Genomic DNA, 18,063 nt, shown 5'->3' with positions numbered 1-18,063 from the left:
ATCACGTTCAGGCTCCTCACCCACGCACACAAGTCTCTCCACGACCTGGGCCCCAAGTACCTCAACGACCGCCTGCCCTTCCACACACCCACCCGCCAGCTACGGTCTGCTAGCCTCGCCCTCGCCACCGTACCACGCATCGGAAGAGCCACCGCCGGAGGCAGATCCTTCTCCTACCTGGCGGCCAAGACATGGAACTCCCTCCCCATCCACCTCCGGCTGACCCAGGACCACCTCTCCTTCAGGAAGCAACTGAAGACCTGGCTGTTCGAGCAGTAGCGGACCCCTTCCCCAAGCGCCTTGAGACCCTTCCGGGTGAGTAGCGCGCTATACAAGTGTCATGATTTATTGATTGATATATCTGTTTTCAAAACCAACACATAAAACAAATTTTGTCATTTACAATGCCAACAGCTCTAACTTTTCCAAAGGCGAAACCGTTGCATTGTAAATGCTTGTTCTATTTTGTCTCCAAATACTACATTTTCTATTGCTGCTCCTTTAGAAGAATGTATATTCTAAGTTCTAACATCACACACGCTGCCAGACCTCATGGACATATTGGACATATCTGAATTTAAGAACCAGTTCACCTGTCTCAAAATAGAAGAGGAAAGTCGCTATCTCAGGAACCTATAAAATGACTCTCCTTGCACTGATAGATCATTGCTGTGTGGTTGAAAGTAGCAGTACTGCTACACTTCCCATACAAGGTTTATGAACCTGATGCCAATGCTGTTGAAGTGGCACACTGTGACGAGATGGGTGAGGGACTCATCACCTGATTTTTGTAGTCAAAGGGATTTAACTTATTAACATGATTGCGATTGCGAGACGTGCTATGAATAACTGGCAAATCCCCAACAACGCAACAAGGTTTCAGAATAAATATGACAATTAAGCATAAAGATTGAAGTAGAGGAATCATTGAAAAGGGGGAAATAACGTAACTATTGGCTGTGCGCCTGGTATGGTTGTGATATTGTTACCACTAACCAACTCCCAAAAATCCCCAACAACAGCCTGAAGACATTTGGGTGCAATCTAGTAGATATTTGGAAGCTGTACAACAAGTTGCATATACAGATGAGGGGAGCTGGGAGTCTGGTAAAGAAAATCACGGTGCACGCATTAGTGAGTTGGAGGTAGTGGAGAGAGGGTGGATACATATGAAAAAGAAAAGATATTTATGCAATACTTGGCATCCAACTGTAAAAAGGTGTAGGGCTTGAAGCGAGAGTTGTCTTGCAACTTCCCACTAGGCCCATGGCAAGTAAGTTAAATGGTATTATTATTCCTAACGCCTTCCATGCTGATGACGAGCTCAGCTCGTCATGAGCGTAACCTGCCGTACGCGGATGACGAGCTGAGCTCGTCATGTAACGCGGTAATTTGAAAATTGCCGAGCACAGCGGGAAAACCGCTAGCGGCGATGCGGTTAATGTGCATTCTAATTCAACTAATGTTGTATGCTTTTCATTTACGTTTGAGGGGGGGCGGAATAGAGCTGCCCACTCTTTAAAGTGATGCTGTGAAGAAATGTACTCGGGTAAGGACTTGAAATTTTGATATGCCAACGAAACTATGGTTAAGCACTAAAGAAGCAAGCCGTCAACCCATTACCATCTAGAAATAAAACAATATAATAGATACTTCAAATGCATAATTCTCTACAAATTATTTCAGATATTCTTAATTTCATCATTCAAAAAACCTTGGCCTTCTTAAGGGATGACTTGCTCAGCAACATCACTGGGTAAATTATTTATTACATTTTTTTTATTTGGAAAGCAAACCTTCCACTAGAAATTGTACACTGATTGTAAATCTAATCCTAAAAAAGACTTCATTTTTTAAACAAACAATATGAACGTGTTTGAACCCTGTAAAAACACGGGTATTTTTAGTTAAAGGATTTATCATCTTAAATAGTTTTCGTCAAAATATACTGTTACAAAACAAACGTAGTCATTGCTAAAAAAAAGCCGACTCGTGTTTTCCCCCAAAAAGTTGTTACCCAGAGATTGACTGTAATATCCACAAAGCAACTATTTAACTCTGAATGTCTGCCACTGTTTTGTATTTTCCTGCTGTCTCCCTTGCAGATGGTTTACAATCTAGTCAAAAAACACGTGCTACCATAATTTTCAAACTTCGTGACTCATTTCACAGTCATCACATTCAGCCCCATCAACGCTCCAACTCTGCCAAATTGAATTTCACAAACAATTTGCTTTTGTCTACCGTTGTTCTGCGAATTAGCTTCTCTTTGTGAATGTGACACAATTTTAATATGATCTTGTTCGTGAAATCCCATCACATCTCTTCTCTAAAGTACCCTACATAGTGAAAACAGATTTTCGACATACTAGCTCACGACAAACCTTTCACGTTACAAAAAAACTCTAAGCAGTCTTCAAACTTGAGATTTATGACCGGATGGCTGTTTTTCGGTGGGATTGGCGCTTTACAGAATATCGGCATATATTTCAGTTATTCACTATATATGGTGTTGGGTGCTTAGGCATGGGTTGTCATCTTAACCCATCAATAATCACAAACAGAACTTAAAGAAAAGACCTATCACACCAACATAAAGTATTACGGAAACTTATATGGTTATCTCCAAGAACAACATAAAAGCAACATGTGACAACAGATCCAATAATTTAATCTCCAAGTTTTCCCTCAGTCCAGCCAACACTTGTTTCGTCGCTTGGGCGGATACCCACGACTTCCTCAGGGCTGGGAAAAATACAATATGAAAATATATTGGAATTGCGAGATACATTATCTCGTATATAAACAATTTACAATTAAGTCATGTTATTAAACCGCAGATTGATACTGTGTGGTTACATTTCTTTTTAAATAACGTCATATGATGTTCATACATGCATATGGAGGGGTACAAGGGGTAGGAATGGACGTGCCTCTCCCATGAATAGATACAATTGACATTCAAATGTCTAGTACATTAGCGGAATACCTCACAGTTCGTGATGGTGATTATCAAATATCTCGTGCAGGTATGATAATATTATTCATAACGTAAGTGCTCACCTCAGTATTCATAAGACCCGTAGGGTGAAGATTGACGTGCCATGCGGTGCCGTATTTGTGCAAACTTAATCCCCACAGTCCCAAACCAAGGGGTACTGCTCTATTTGTAAAATGCTGAGTAAGTATATACTCAGGCTTACCTGATAACGATTGCTATGTGACCTTTACGCCTACATAATTCAAATTAAACAAGAAATTAATTCTCCAGATATTCTCACTTTTCCAAGTCTCTCATTATATCTGTCATGAAGGTACAAACATACCTTCCAGCTGGTTATAATTCCGGCCCAGCCTAACGCGGCGTGGGCAAAACTCCTCGGTATGGATATGTTCGTTTTTTCTTGATATAGCTAAAAAAAGAGATCAGTATTTGTCTAATCGGGTCTACATGAGCCTTATATTTCCATGAGTGACACTTCTGAATTATCAAAAGCTTACCTTTAAATCGGTAGCTTTGAGTAATAACTCTGTGCCGGTGATCCCAAATCGCGACCCCGGAATGTCTATATGTTTCAATGGTAGCCTTCCTCCCAAAATGCGGAGAGAAGTTGAATGCCCACTGTTTAGAAAAGGAAGATCGGTATTAGCTATGTAGCGTTATTGAGTACCCATTAAACAAACATCAACCATGTGGCCATTCTGTATTTAGCGCTTACCTCCAAGTATTAAGGAGTTCGACTGCGGCTAACTCGTCTTACTTTCGCCGAGCGTCCCGCTATATTTTTCAAGCCGGCGTCAATGACCCGGAAGCCCAGCATATAAACACTGGCTTCTAAATCCGGGTCGGTACAAAGAACTTGTGATCCGCGGACGGTTTGCGTCCGCCATATTTGAGAGGTGTAATAAACATTGCCGGTGCAGTGTATTAATCCGAGATGATAGAATAGGTGCTCATAACTCTATCTATGCATGCGTGTCCCGCATAGACCCTTAATCCGGTCTACACATTGTATATTCGTGCTCCTAATTGTAATTTGTAAACGGGTGTTCTGCATAGACATACTTTACAGTCTATGCATGTATAAATGGTATTGTGTGAAATTATCGTGACGAAGCGAACTGTGAGGCTCTATCTTTAAGTTCAGTCTTCAAACTTTTTTCTGTTAAAAATTCTAATATTATGAAGATATGTTGGATAATCAGATTTACCAGCCGTAAAGCAGTGGCCTGGGTTATTAGGTTATTTTCCGTCACCCCGGTGCCACTGTTTCAAACTCGGCCTTTTATCCGAGATTGGTGAAATAAGTACTATCGAATTCAATAACTACACTTATTATTAAGGTGCATAGAGATAACAGAGTTTTGTTGTACATCACACACATATGCAAAAAGTCATTATTAGTAAATATTTCCCAGAGTAAATAAAAAATAACCATTGTATGTTCAGTAGAAAATAGAAACGCATGTGACAATGAACTAAACAAACAGTATATGTTCCTATATTTTAGAGTAATGCATTTCGTTTGGTAATTATTACATATGATCCTGCAGCCACTCATCCTCTGCTTTGGGTTTATTTACCTTGTAATGCCTGGAGCTTGTTGTTATCTTCTGGCCAAGAGAGGGACCGGTCCACAATCTTGCGCCTATTCTGCAGTAGATTTTCGATGAGCCCAAATCCTTCTGGGCCGAGGAGTTCAAACAACTGAAAAGATGCATACATGAAGAATATAAATTGAATATAAGGCAATAAGCTTTACATTGCAGAGCTTTGCTGAAAATGTTTATACTTCAATCAACACAAATGACACAAACATGAGGGTTGCTTATACAACAGGCGTTAATGCTCTGGGGCGTTTCACCACAAAAATTAGCCTTTTCCTCACATCCATTTTTTGATGCAGTGGATTAAAAGGCCAACACCGGAAAATCACAGACTTAAGCCGTTTCCATTTCAAAATCAAATTTAGCTAGAACAACACTTAAGAGGTGTGCATTATGCAAATATTAAAATGGTGGTTTTAAACATAAAGATCCTGGGATCTAAAAAAATCTTGGATTTGAAAAGGAATTAAATACAGCAAACACGTGCAAGTAAACAAAGGCAGTAACAGCCGAATGCCTGTCTTGCAAAATACGAAGACTGCCTCCTCACTATTTTTCCATCATTCTCTTTCCTTCTCCACCACACACTTGTATGCCTTTCTCGTTCCTGTCTTGAGTCAAAGTTTGAAGAGGAAAAATAAGTCCCCAAAAATGAGTGTCGGTATGCCTCATCTGTAAGCACTGGCTCACATTAAGCTCTGATTTTATGGTTTCAGAACCTCTTAGTCTCTGGACACTGAATGCTCTAGATGTGATAAATTTACAGTCAGATGCTAGCTCAATCCCACATACTGAATGAATCTCCAGCTACCTAAAGAACACAAGGCCATCATCACAACTCTCTTCCGAGTTAAATGACCTAGGAGGACACTCATGTGAAAACTAAACAGGGTGGTCTTCTACCCTTGACCCAGAAATCCAAATAGGTCTGGGTGACAGTGGGCTTATGTAGGTACTACATGAGTTGCATTAAGGGGATGTCTTTTGTACTCCAGTGTTCACTTTTGACCTGCGCGATATTTAAAGCCTACAAAGTGCAATAACTTAACATTTGGGTGTGAATATTTGGCCTGAACGGTGACATTGATCCTGGTGCTACGAAGTGCATATCCACATACTGCCTAAATTACCATGAAATGACCCAAAATATTTGTTCCTAATTTTCTTAAATAAATGGTGTCCCATATGTGAATGTTGTGCATTGACATAGACGTGCCAGACCTAGATGTGTATTGAGCCATAAAAACAGGTTAGATGTGGAGGACAGGGAGCATGCTATTTCCCTGTATGCGGATCATCTGTTGCTGTATTTGGCAGATGGTCAATGGGGAGTTGAGAACACGCTAACTCTACTAGGTGATTTTGCTGCCTTTGCCGGGCTCCGGGTTAATAAAACGAAGACACTCTTGTTCCCTATGACAGCGGGAGCGATGCGACCAACTGGTGTGCCCCCCAGGGTGAATATGGTCACCAGTGTCCTTCAGATATCTGGGAATTCAGGTGTTTCATGCTTTAACTAACCCTAAAGAGGGTAAACTGGGGTCGATGATTCGCTCTCTCAAATCTTGTGTTCAGTTTTGGTGTTCCCCGAAATTGCCAGTAATGGCGATAATTTATTTATCCAAGATGATTATGTTGCCTAGATTGTTATATTTCCTTGTTAACCTTTCCATTAAGAAACCACACTCCTGGTTTAATCAATTGGACACATTGCTCGAGAAATGTCTCTCCGACAGTGCTCCAGAGGCCTCAAAGTGACGGGCCTGTTATTTAATTTTTTTTATTTGTTTATTCAATTTTACAATCCAAAGAGACAGGACAAATAATATCAATTATAACAAAGGGGAGGAAACAATAAAAAACAATCACAGTGTGTATATGTAGAAATTCCATGAACATTCCTATTCTTAGTACAGGAGTTCACAAGGCTATACAGTAGGCCCTCCCTTCACAGCAACCCGGGCTATGTGTAAATGAAGACAGCCAGGAAATGCAATAAATAAATAAGACAGTTCCAGGCCATCTTCATTTACACGTAAGTGCAGAGACATTCGCTCCCCCCTTGGAAACCCTGCACAGACCCCCAGGGGGGCACGCCCCACAGTTTGAAGACCTCTGCAGTATGGGATGGCGAGCACTTCAAGGAGACAATTACAATCATCGTTCGGAAGCTATGATGACAATATAGAGGAACAATGTGTGGAGAGAGATTCCAAGCAAGAAACCCAAAAGCAGCCTACAGGAGCATTACATCAGGTAGCCACAGAAGAACAATTCCATGGTGGAAACCAGTAATATCCTACAATTGCCCCCTACCGAACCCCTGCGGGGAGAGAGGGGAAGATTCCACCAATATCTGATTTACACCTTATCCGCCAGATATTCTTGATATAGGCTCCAAAAGTTCTTGGGACGGCTCTGGGGAGGGAGTAATTCATTATATAGTTCAGCTTGTGTGTTACAATAGAACCTATCTCAGGATCATTGCACTATAGTAGGAGGGGGATCTCTGGGCCAGTGTATTACAACTACACGCTTAGCTATCAATAGAGCCATGTCGACCAAGCGCCTGATGCCTTTGCGTATATGTTTGGAGAAGGCAAGCAGAGCTAACAATGGGTCTGGATCCAGGGACTCTCCAGTAATATCACTAAGTTTACGGAAAATGGCAATCCAGTAGTTGGCTACTTCAGGGCAAAGCCAGGCCATGTGGATAAACCCTGCAGGGTCAATACCACATCTTTCACATCTCGCGGTGTCTCAGAGACCATAATTGTGTAGGCGGAACGGGGTGTAATATACTCTATTGATATATTTGAAATGTATAAGACGGTGTTGCTCGTTCAGAGAGACACGCTGTGTAGCCTCGCAACAATAGCACCATGTATCGTCGTCTGATGCCCGTTCTAGATCAATTTGCCAGTCGAGCCTGGCTTTAGTGAAGTGTTGTTTCCAATAGTCTTGGGTAAGAATGTAAAAGTTTGAGACAACCTTCCGAGGGGGAGAAGGTGGCAACTTCTGGCAGTTCGGACAGCTGGTCGCCCGTTATATCACGGAGTGCATGCCCGACCCTATATTAGTGAAACGTCGTCAGGGGGTAACGTCCCGCCCGTCTGAAACGTGATCTTCCCATCCCGACCCACTCCGTCCTCAAAGAGGTCACCAATTCGGTATGTCAAAATGGGGGCCTGGTTGCCCCTGATTTTGAATTATATTACTTGGCAGCTTAATTTCAATTAGATAACTCGATGGTGAGACTCTTGAAGAGCTGGGAGACAAGTATACAGGGGACTTTATTAGCATCGCTCCTTGACCTGTAAGTAGAGATTCCTCGGCAGGGAGTCGTGCTGAGGTGTGTTTCACTGTTGGCAGAGATGCCTGAGGAGGACAGATGGGACTCCTTTATATGCCCTAGCTTTACCATTAGTAGGGCTGCTGCATGGTGTCCCCTCTTCCCTTTCTCCATTCACGGGAAAGCAGTTAACCGGCAGGACCAAGGAGGGCCTGATCACGATTGGTGATTTCTACCAACTGGAAGCGCTTATCCCACTGGAGGACTTGATGGCACAGAGTGAGTTACCCCCTGGCCAATTCTTGACATACCATGCATTAGTACGAATGTTTGGGGACCTGTGGCCAGATGGCCAAAAGAAGACGGAGACACATGCTGTCCTTCAGGCATTGGGTTCTGCATGTCATCTGGTGAAGTGGTTCTACCGGGCACAACCGGAGATGGCCATGACACCACTGGTGAAAACACGAGAGAGGTGGGGGTGGGGGCGATGTTGGGTAGGAATCTCCCAGACCCAGAGTGGGGTAAGACTGTGACAAGCCCCAGGCACATTTCCAGAAATACAAGATTCAAGTATGTCCAATTTAATTATATTCATATGACCTACTTGACCCCCAATAGATTGCAGGTTATGTACGGGGAAGGGCTTGCCCCAGGTGTTCGATGCTGGGGCGGACTTTAGGCATATGACGTGGAGTTGTCCAGGATTACGATAATTTTGGGACATGATGGTCGCTACACTCAAAGAAGTGTTGGCCCATTCGCTCCCCTGTACTGATGAAGTGTGCCTCTTAAAATTTCTCCCCATACCTAAAGCACGTCAGTTTGGTTCCAGATTTGCGGATCTGGCCTTGGTATTGGGCAGAAGATAGATATCAATGTGATGGTGTGCTGGGGTGGGCCCAACGGTTGCACTATGGGCAAAAGATGTAGACATGTGGACCAGGGCAGAGGAGCGAGCACTGATTTGGGATGATGCACGAGGGATAAGACAACGCCCATTGGCAGGCTCAAGGCCCATTGGCAGGCTCAAGGCCTGGAATAGCAGAGAGGGAGGCCGCAGAGAGTGGGTTGGATGTGTCCCATGCCACAAGGAGTGACTGAGGACTCAAATTGTGATTCCTTGGTAGAACAGTAGGCACTTTTGACTGAGAGAAGTAGAGGCTGGCACCCTGGGGGCTGTATGTGGAGCCTCTCCCCGCGCAGGGTGTAGAAACCCAGAATGAATGACAATGCTTGCTCCCTCCTCCACCCCCGGGCAGCTGTGTCCTGCAGACCTCTCTGAAGGATTGTTGGGTCGTTCCGAAAGATGGGCTACACTGTAGACCCCCCCTTTCCCTCCCGCCATATTAGACTACAAGTCCTGCAACACACTGGGAGGTGTGACTTACAGTGGGTCACTACATATGCTGGTGTTCCGACCCTCAGGACGTTTTTATAATTTGTAGTGTGCTTTTTGCTTAAAGCTAGATCATGTTGGTTATACTTTTTGATACTATGGCATTTTGGGTTTAACCCTACAGCTCCCATTAGGAAATGCATACAAAGAGCAGACCATAATAAAAAATAGGTGAATAGGGGCAAACTTTAGCTATCTAATCTACTGTCCAGAAGCATGGGATAAATATGGTCAACCTGAGCCAGAGCAATGATGCAAAATATGTTACCTAGTTGATGTTTGAGCGAAGATATGATCAACATTCCCTCATGTGACGTAGAGAGCCTATATATAACATATACTATTCCTTGAACTGATACAACAGTTGAATGTAAAATGGACGCACAAATCTGTTTTACGATGTGCAATACTTTGCTCTTATGTATATCAAAGTAACATTATTATCAAATGGCAAAAAAAAAAAACATTTTAGATGCAGATTCGAAAAAAAGATTTCTTCATGAACATACGGTTTCATTTACTCCTTTTTTCTACTTCATAATTCGCACAGAATAGGTGTTTATCACATTTCTGGAAGTTATTTTTCAGCGCCATTTGTAAAAGGAAACGGATCACACACCACCCAAACTGTGTCCCTTCGACAGTCACGAAGAAAGACTCAAAGTATGACAAGGAATGTGCTTAATCCAGTAAGTCGTGAGAGGACACTACAAGATTGCATGATTATGTTAACATAAAGATAACCAATCGAGGTCTTATGAAGATTAAAGTGCTCAATAGCCTGTTGAATACCTGTGAGCACCCTGTGGAGTTGGGTTTGGCTTCCATTGAATTGAGACCTACAAACACACCATCCAGAACCATTGCAGTGTGGAAGGCACAGTAAAACCTGCAGGGCCCTTCTCACCAGAGAGATTAAACAAAGTAAAACAGATGGCGCTCAAATCAATACATAATTAACTTTTTAAGAACATGTTAATTAGTTTCATGTTTAAGCAATAGGGATTGTTTTTCATTGCGAGAACATATCTACCGGTTCCCCTGCGGCACTACAGAGTAGGCTTCATCTTGAGATCTACAACAAGACAATACATTAGCACCCAGAAAGAAGCCAATAAAGTGTTACATTCTGCAAGTCTCTGCGATTGCACACATTATAAGCCTACTTATTTATTTATTTATTCTTCTGGTGTCGTGCCTGCCCAGTCAATGGATTAGACTGCAACTAGATAGTACTGACTACGCATATAATGCCTCTGGCTTGCAAGTATGGAACAGGAGCAGCTGCATTTCTAGTAAAGGTTTTCTTTGCATTGCTATGCATCACTAAATTACCAGGATTGCACAATGAGAAGAACTTCGTGGCCAACGAACCCAAAGTCTAACCTACCGACAGTTTACCAGATTGTCACCCTGAAAAACATTTCCTTGTGAATTACAAGGGTAGACGGCAGGCAAACGGGCCCCGACGCTTCCTTGCAATTTGCATGAAATGGATCAACTGGCAGTGACTGATCCAATGGAAAAGCACTGAAAGGCTTCTGATGATTATGTCTAACTCGGTAACCCTTCACACCGCAGTAACTGGCCAATGGAGGATGTCTTCCAATGTGCAACTGACTCCTCTTGATGACTCATTCATAAAGTGCTATAAGTAGAGAAAGAGGTCTGTAGTCCATTCCACAGCTCCATCTCTACATCTGAAGCTAATCAGAAGGAATCACAGAAGGAATCTTCATCAATATATTTTGGGAGACAAGTTTGAGGTTGATTATCAATCTTTAGTGAACGTTTCAGGTTTGGTAATCACAATTCCTCGTCACACATAATTAATAGGGCTTCTGTCAGCGCTTGAATACATTCCTATTTCGAATTCTGTTTTGTTCAAATTTGTCGTGCAAACAAAACATGATATCACGTTTATATTGCCCAGTTTTGCCATATTTTGAGCAATCAAATAGAAAATATTGCCATAAATATTCATGACACAGGATTTTGGGAAATTCTTATGATCAAACTCTTTGTGGCCTGCTGTATTCATTCATTCAGCACAGTGCAAAAAATTGGCCTAGTTGCTGTGCCAACATGATGCTGCGATGATACACTTGGCCTTCAACATCTCCTTGCTTAATTTGTAAGCATGGCTGATTACAGGGGCCTACAATTGGAGCCACTATGAGCTGGGAACATCTAGCTTTGGAAATCAGGACCTATAGAGATCGTGCTGACGGCAGAGAACCTAATGCGGTTCCATCCTGATCAAAAACATTTTGGGGCTGGGCCACATGGGGTATGGGGAAAGGGTTGGTTTGTCCTGAGGTACCAGAATCGATTCCTGATCACGTAGTATTGATAATCGATATGTTAGGATTAGCATGGTGTCACTAAACTCACACTGTAGACATGCATAATTAGTATTTACGGTATTTACTTTCACTTAGCTTCATGCCACGTTACGCTATATGAATACCATACTATGGCCTTCTTTAATATCGTACATGCACAGGCCTTATTCTCCCTTAGCTCTAAAAACCCTGCTCCTGGGAAAGAAACCAACTGTTGCAGAAACTGCTGTTTCAGCTCGGTAGGCTCGGCAAGGTCGTAGTTAGCCGAGGAAGGGCCGATAAGCACATTCCGGGAGGGGTGCAGGGTGGTTTGTCTCTGAGAAGACAGAAGGGAGTCACCCGTCTGACCTTGCTGCCTGAGCGAAATCAGGAGCTCTTTGTGTGCCTTATATGGGTTTTCCTATTACTGTACTAGCTTGTACCAATTTGTATTTTTCCATGTTAGGCCATGCCGGTGCCAACGCAATTGTATATATGTGATGTGCTGACAATGTGCCAGCAGTCTTCTTGGCGGACCTTTTGGGTTAGGTCGCAAGGAGCTCCTCTGGCAGAGTTTTGTGTTTGTCTAATAAACGCTTGAACCTTCTACACTGCCGACCGACTGCTTATTGGTAATGGTAAGGGGATTTGGTAATGTAATGATTATTGTTGGGAGGGGATCATATAATTTTCGGTACTTCAGTTGGCGACTCCGCCGGGACTCCGCGTTGGGGTCGTCCCTGTGTAGCCACAGGCGACATCGAAAGGGGTCCTCTTGATCGGGAGAGTTGCAGACCAGACACATAAGGAATTGGGGTTTTGCTCTGCCCTCCCGGTCCGGAGGGCTTCAGCTGCTAGTAACCCCACGCCGGAGTCCTTCGGGTGCAACCCGAGAACCTGCAGCGCTGATACTGGGCAAACGTCGGCAGTGAAGAACGTTCCGGCAAACCTGCGTGCACCAGGTGAGTGTTGTGTCTCGTTATATGTTGAATTGCATATGCAGATTTAAATAGCGGGATTTAAGCATTTGGTGGCCCATGGTCACGGAGGAACTCTGACTTTGCATTAGTTGTCACAGAGAGGATCTGGTCGGAGGTTCGACGGGGGCAGTGTGGAACTGCACGTGCGAACGCTCTGGGTACACTAAAGATAAGGATTATACGCCTAGGGGAACTGCGGTTCCTGCTCGGCCGGACTGTTCTCGGGAAAGCCGATGGTTGAGATTGGGTAGCACCCGGACAAATCTGGAGCGGCGCTGAAACGCGGGCTTAGCCAGAACAGTTCGGGAGGTGAACCATGAATGCCGTCGGATGGCCTGTAGACCGGTCTGTGGTTTAAAACCTGTGTAACTATCTTTAGGCAGTCTGAGGACGAGACTGTTGTTGGACGTGTTTTTGCAGCCTTTTGAATAAATTAGCAGAAGAGTTCTCCACAAGTGGGAGCCGACGGGCTCCACTTTTTTGATTGCAATTGCTGGAATTTATATGTTACGTTTTACGTTTGTCTGATGTATAAGGAAAATACGGATGTGAGGATGATGGGTGTCATGGCCATGAGAATGAAAGTACAAGGATAACGTGATATTTAAGTTCGTTGAATTTGTACTAACGGAGAAATTCCTTTTCAGCCAGAAACGAGATAATACGATATGCCGTGCCTTAGCAAATTGTGTTTTGGTTGTGTCCGTAGCGACGAGGGGAGGTTAGACGAGAGTCAGCCGAACCCACCAGAAGGGACACCTAGCCACTTTATGTATTGTAAGCATGGTATTGGCCCCCTCATCTTTAACTCTTTGTGGCATAAATACACTAAGGACAATATAGAATTGCAATGGCCAAAAACCGGGTCTTTCGATGAACAAAAACTGGCATATTTACAAGAACGTCTTTTTATTAAACGCAGCCGGCAGTCGATGTTCGACACCCTTAACAAATGGCAGAAAGAAGCAAAGAGACGACGCATTCGATCTGAAAAATTAATGAAGATAGAGCAGGGACAGACTATTACCCAGAAGGCTATCGCATATGATAAAAATAAGGTAGAACAAAATATTGAAATTGCAGACAGGCGGTTTAAACTTCAGGTAGACCAATGTTATGTAGCCAGAGAAGGGGCGGAAGATGAGATTGAGGAATTGTTAAATGCAAGGCCTCCCCCACCATATGCCCCGGAGCGTATATACCCCGCAATACCTGTCCAGCCAGAAGTTAGACCACGGGCATCTGCGCCCGAGGAACGGGGCTCCGTTACCCATGAACAAGATAACGGTGTTTCCTCTCCTCAAGGTGGGGCCTTGGTTACGCTTGTCCCCGAGTCTACACAACTGATCACATCCCCTCAGACGCACTTGAGTCTCCCTATGCCGGAGATATCCTCCCCCCGAGTTTGTATTACACCCAGGAGGTTTGACCCGACCCCGAGGGGAGCTGTAGGGGGCCTAGATAGCAAGCGTTTGTTCACTAGAGCATCTGTAGAATATGGCGAAAAAGAAACATTAGGAGACCAGGCTATCAAGTGGGTACGGAATGAAGTATATACCCTGATTGACATATGGAGTACTGTGAAGGATTTAGAGCCGGTCATGCAACAACATGTGCTATATGAGATGTCCAATTCGCTCATTGGGTCTTGGGAAATAAACTTTAGGGACGGGACAGCCCCCCAGATCCTGTATACTATCAGAGATTGGGCCCATAAATTTAGCCTAACACCGGAAGAAGTATTTAAGAATGTAGACACTTTGGTACAATATCGCGACAGATTATTCTTGAAAAGTCCACAGTGGACTACGCAACACCCTATGCGAGAAGTACACCCAATCTATCATCCCGAAATCCCCGAACAACGAGATGGTAATCAGGCGATCATACGACAAGGGGTGGCGGCTCGGTTCCAGGAACAGTGGGTTTATACCCCATGGAAAAGAAGTGAAGTACTGGCGTTGAAATCTCAGCTGCCAGATCCCCGAAAGAATCCTACTGCGTACTACAAAGAATTGACCGAAGCAGCTGCGTCCGCTGTAATGACTTTAGCCGATGTTGAATTGTTCTTCGGACTACTAGTACCGGTTGATATATGGCGACAGGTGCACGATTCTAATCATGCTGAATTTGGTGGCACGTGGGAGGAGTTAAGGGGCTGGGACCAGGATCGCAAACCAGGGGACAAACCAAGAGTGGAAATAACTTCTCTTCCAGCGAAAATAATAACTTTTATGCATACTCTGATCCCACCCCGAAAAGTCGATTGGGATAAACTGTCCGCCTGTAGACAAAAGAAGGACGAAAGTGTGTCCGACTTCTTTACCAGGTTCGAAGAGGTTTTTATTGATTTTAGTGGGCAAGATTTGGCCACAGAAGGGGGCACAAGGTTGTTCGTTAACAGGTTCGTTACGAACCTGGCTCCGGAAATTTCAGCACGACTGGAGGCGGCAGAGAGTACCTGGACTACCTCTTCCCCGTCTGTAATCCTCAGCATGGCCCAGTACTACGAGCATAGAGAAAATGAAAATAAGGATAAGGTGGATAAAAAGGTTAAGGATCTGAAGACTCGAGTACTGTTACAGCAAGTGGTTCGAGGGCAAGGAGGAGGTAGAGGTGGTCGGGGCCCAATGACAAGAGGGGCGGGGACAGGAAGGGGTTCAGGAGGAGCCCCGTCAATCGGCATCAACCAGTGTTCCTATTGTAAAGAGGAGGGACACTGGAAGGCTCAGTGTCCATACTTGGCCGCCCAGAACGCAGCGATTCGCGGACGAGGTAGAGGACGAGGGGGCCCCGACCGAGGTGATATGCATAGAGACGAGCACAGAGACGTTCAACAAGACAGGTCAGAAAGGAATCATTTTGATAACCCCCAACGCAGACAATACTACCATGGTGACTATGCCGAAGGGAATGATGATGAATATGCCCCAGCATAGGATAGCCAGGGACAGAGGGGGGGCCATGTGTCAATTCCGGTCAATCAGAGGGGACCCTACATCAGAGGGGAAGTGTTGGGGACATCTGAAAATTTTCTAATTGACACAGGAGCAATGAACAGTTCCGTTGCTCGATCATTGGTTCCAGGGGCAGCTCTGTCCGGGCAAAACAATGTTTCGGTGGGTTTTTCCGGAGTCCCCGTTGTAAGCCCCATCTCTAAACCTATCCCCTTTACGATTGGTCCAGCCACTATGGACACTCCTTTCTTATTGACATCGAATTGTGGAGAGAATCTGTTGGGATTGGATATGCTGAAAAGATTGAATGCTACTATACATTGTTCTGCGGATGGGGTCTATTTAACTATACGTCCCTCTGTAACACCTGTTAAACAATGTTTTACGAAAAATGAACGACTCCCACCGGAGTTCGATGGCGTCCCAACCTCCCTTTGGGCGATAGGGGACGCAGATGTGGGTGAACTGGACATACCCCCAGTTCACATCACGTTGAAGCAAGGCGCTAAACTACCACGCATCCCACAGTACAAAATAGCACCGGCGGGGGAACGGGCTTTATTGCACATCATCCAGGAACTGATTGACAAAGGGGTTGTAGAAGAAACAAATGCCAATATTTGCAATAGCCCGATCCTCCCGATTTTGAAGAGGAACCATGACCAAGGGGAGATGGGTGCTGCCTATCGTTTTGTGATTGATTTGCGAGCCGTTAACAAAATTGTGGTGCCACAGTATCCTGTGGTGACCGATATCACTACCATTCTCACCATGATCCCTCCGACTGCACAGTACTTTTCGGTCATTGACCTGAAAAATGCTTTCTTCAGCATTCCTATCCACCCTGATAGCAGACAGATCTTCGGATTTTCAATATCCGGACGCAGTTTCCGCTTCTGTCGCGCTCCTCAAGGCTACACTGAAAGTCCGAGTATATATAGCCAGGCTCTGAAGGCTCTGTTGGATGACTTAGAATTGCCGGATGGCAATGTCCTCTTGCAATATGTAGATGACTTACTCATTGCATCTGACACAGAGGATGGATGTAAAAAAGCTACGGTTAAATTGTTGCACCATTTGGCAGTCAAGGGGAACAAGGTATCCTTATCTAAATTTCAGTATTGTCGAAAGGAGGTGACCTACTTAGGTCATCTCTTATCGAAGGAGGGTAGACGACTAACACCTGAACGTATTGCTACCATTTCTAACATGTCTGTACCTTGCACGCAGCGTGAAGTCCGCGCTTTTCTTGGCATCACATCTTACTGTCGCCAATGGATACCTAATTTTTCACTTCTGGCTAAACCTTTGTTGCATTTGACTACCAAAGATGTGCATGAACCCCTACCCTGGACGGATGAATGTCAGCTCTCTTTTGACTCTCTAAAAACTGCTTTATGCTCTGCCCCTGTTCTGGGTACTCCAGATTATCGTAAACCTTTTGTACTATATGTACACGAGGTCGACGGTTGTTCATTATCTGTTTTAACGCAGGCCTTTGGAGGTAAGCAAAGACCGTGCGCCTATTTATCAGCAACATTGGATAATGTTGCAAGAGCACTTCCTAGCTGTCTGAGGGCTACGGCTGCAGTAGCAGTGGCCATCCGACAATCAGAAGGACTCGTTTTAAATTCCAATTTGACTGTAATGGTGCCGCATGCAGTAGACACCTTGCTAAATAAAACAAAAACGCAGCATCTTACGAGTGCACGCCTTACCGGGTATGAGCTGACCTTATTTGCACCACATATTACGATTACTCGATGTGCAACACTGAACCCAGCCACATTGTTACCACTCCATACGAGTGAACAGGACACTAATTTACATGATTGCATATATCGCACAGAGGAAGAGACCAAGGGTAGAATTGACCTCACAGACACACCCTTAGATCAACCCCAGGGAGAGCTATATGTGGATGGTTCCTGTTTCAAACTAACAGATGGCACAACGACAGCTGCATATGCGATCACGACCCTGAAAACAGTTGTTGAAACACTTAGACTACCCCACCGATCAGCCCAAGCCGCTGAACTTATGGCCTTGTTACGAGCCTGTGAGCTGAGTGAGGGACTAGAGGTCAACATTTACACGGACAGCCAATACGCCTTTGGCGTAGCCCATAGTTTTGGGCGGCTGTGGAAAGAAAGGGGCTTCCTTACTTCACACGGTCAGAGAATACAGAATGGGCAGCTGGTTTTGAGGTTGTTGGATGCTCTCACTCTCCCCAAGAAAGTGGCTATTATCAAATGCAGTGCTCACAAAGTGATTGTGGATGAGGTAGGAGAAGGCAATGCTTTTGCAGACCAGGTGGCCAAGCAGACAGCACAGTCGCTGATGTCACCCATGTACGTCCATTCCTCTACTAGATGGGTGGGGGGAGACTGTGGATTATTTGATAATACTATGGAAAGTGTGAGAATACTACAGAAGGAAGCCACCTCAGCGGAACTAGAGAAATGGGAACAAGAGATAGGGAGATTGGATGAAAATAATTGTT

General features: G+C 44.4%; 1 protein-coding gene across 2 annotated transcripts in view; it reads right to left on the bottom strand.

Annotated features, from left to right (window-relative positions):
• The window catches only part of ASCC3 (activating signal cointegrator 1 complex subunit 3), a 2,002,173-nt gene that overhangs the window by 1,666,369 nt on the left and 317,741 nt on the right, over positions 1-18,063 (bottom strand). For both annotated transcript variants that reach the window (XR_013596163.1, XM_078648375.1), the window contains exon 5: positions 4,585-4,708. Coding sequence is in view for 1 of the 2 variants with exons in the window: in XM_078648375.1 (XP_078504501.1) it covers positions 4,585-4,708 (124 nt within the window). In the remaining variant the exon portion in view is untranslated. The remainder of the gene's footprint in view (positions 1-4,584; positions 4,709-18,063) is intronic.

Source organism: Lissotriton helveticus, chromosome 6 (genome assembly GCF_964261635.1).
Source record: "Lissotriton helveticus chromosome 6, aLisHel1.1, whole genome shotgun sequence".
NCBI lineage: Eukaryota > Metazoa > Chordata > Amphibia > Caudata > Salamandridae > Lissotriton > Lissotriton helveticus.
Note: the sequence above shows the minus strand (reverse complement) of the source record. Positions and strands in the feature narration are given on the sequence as shown.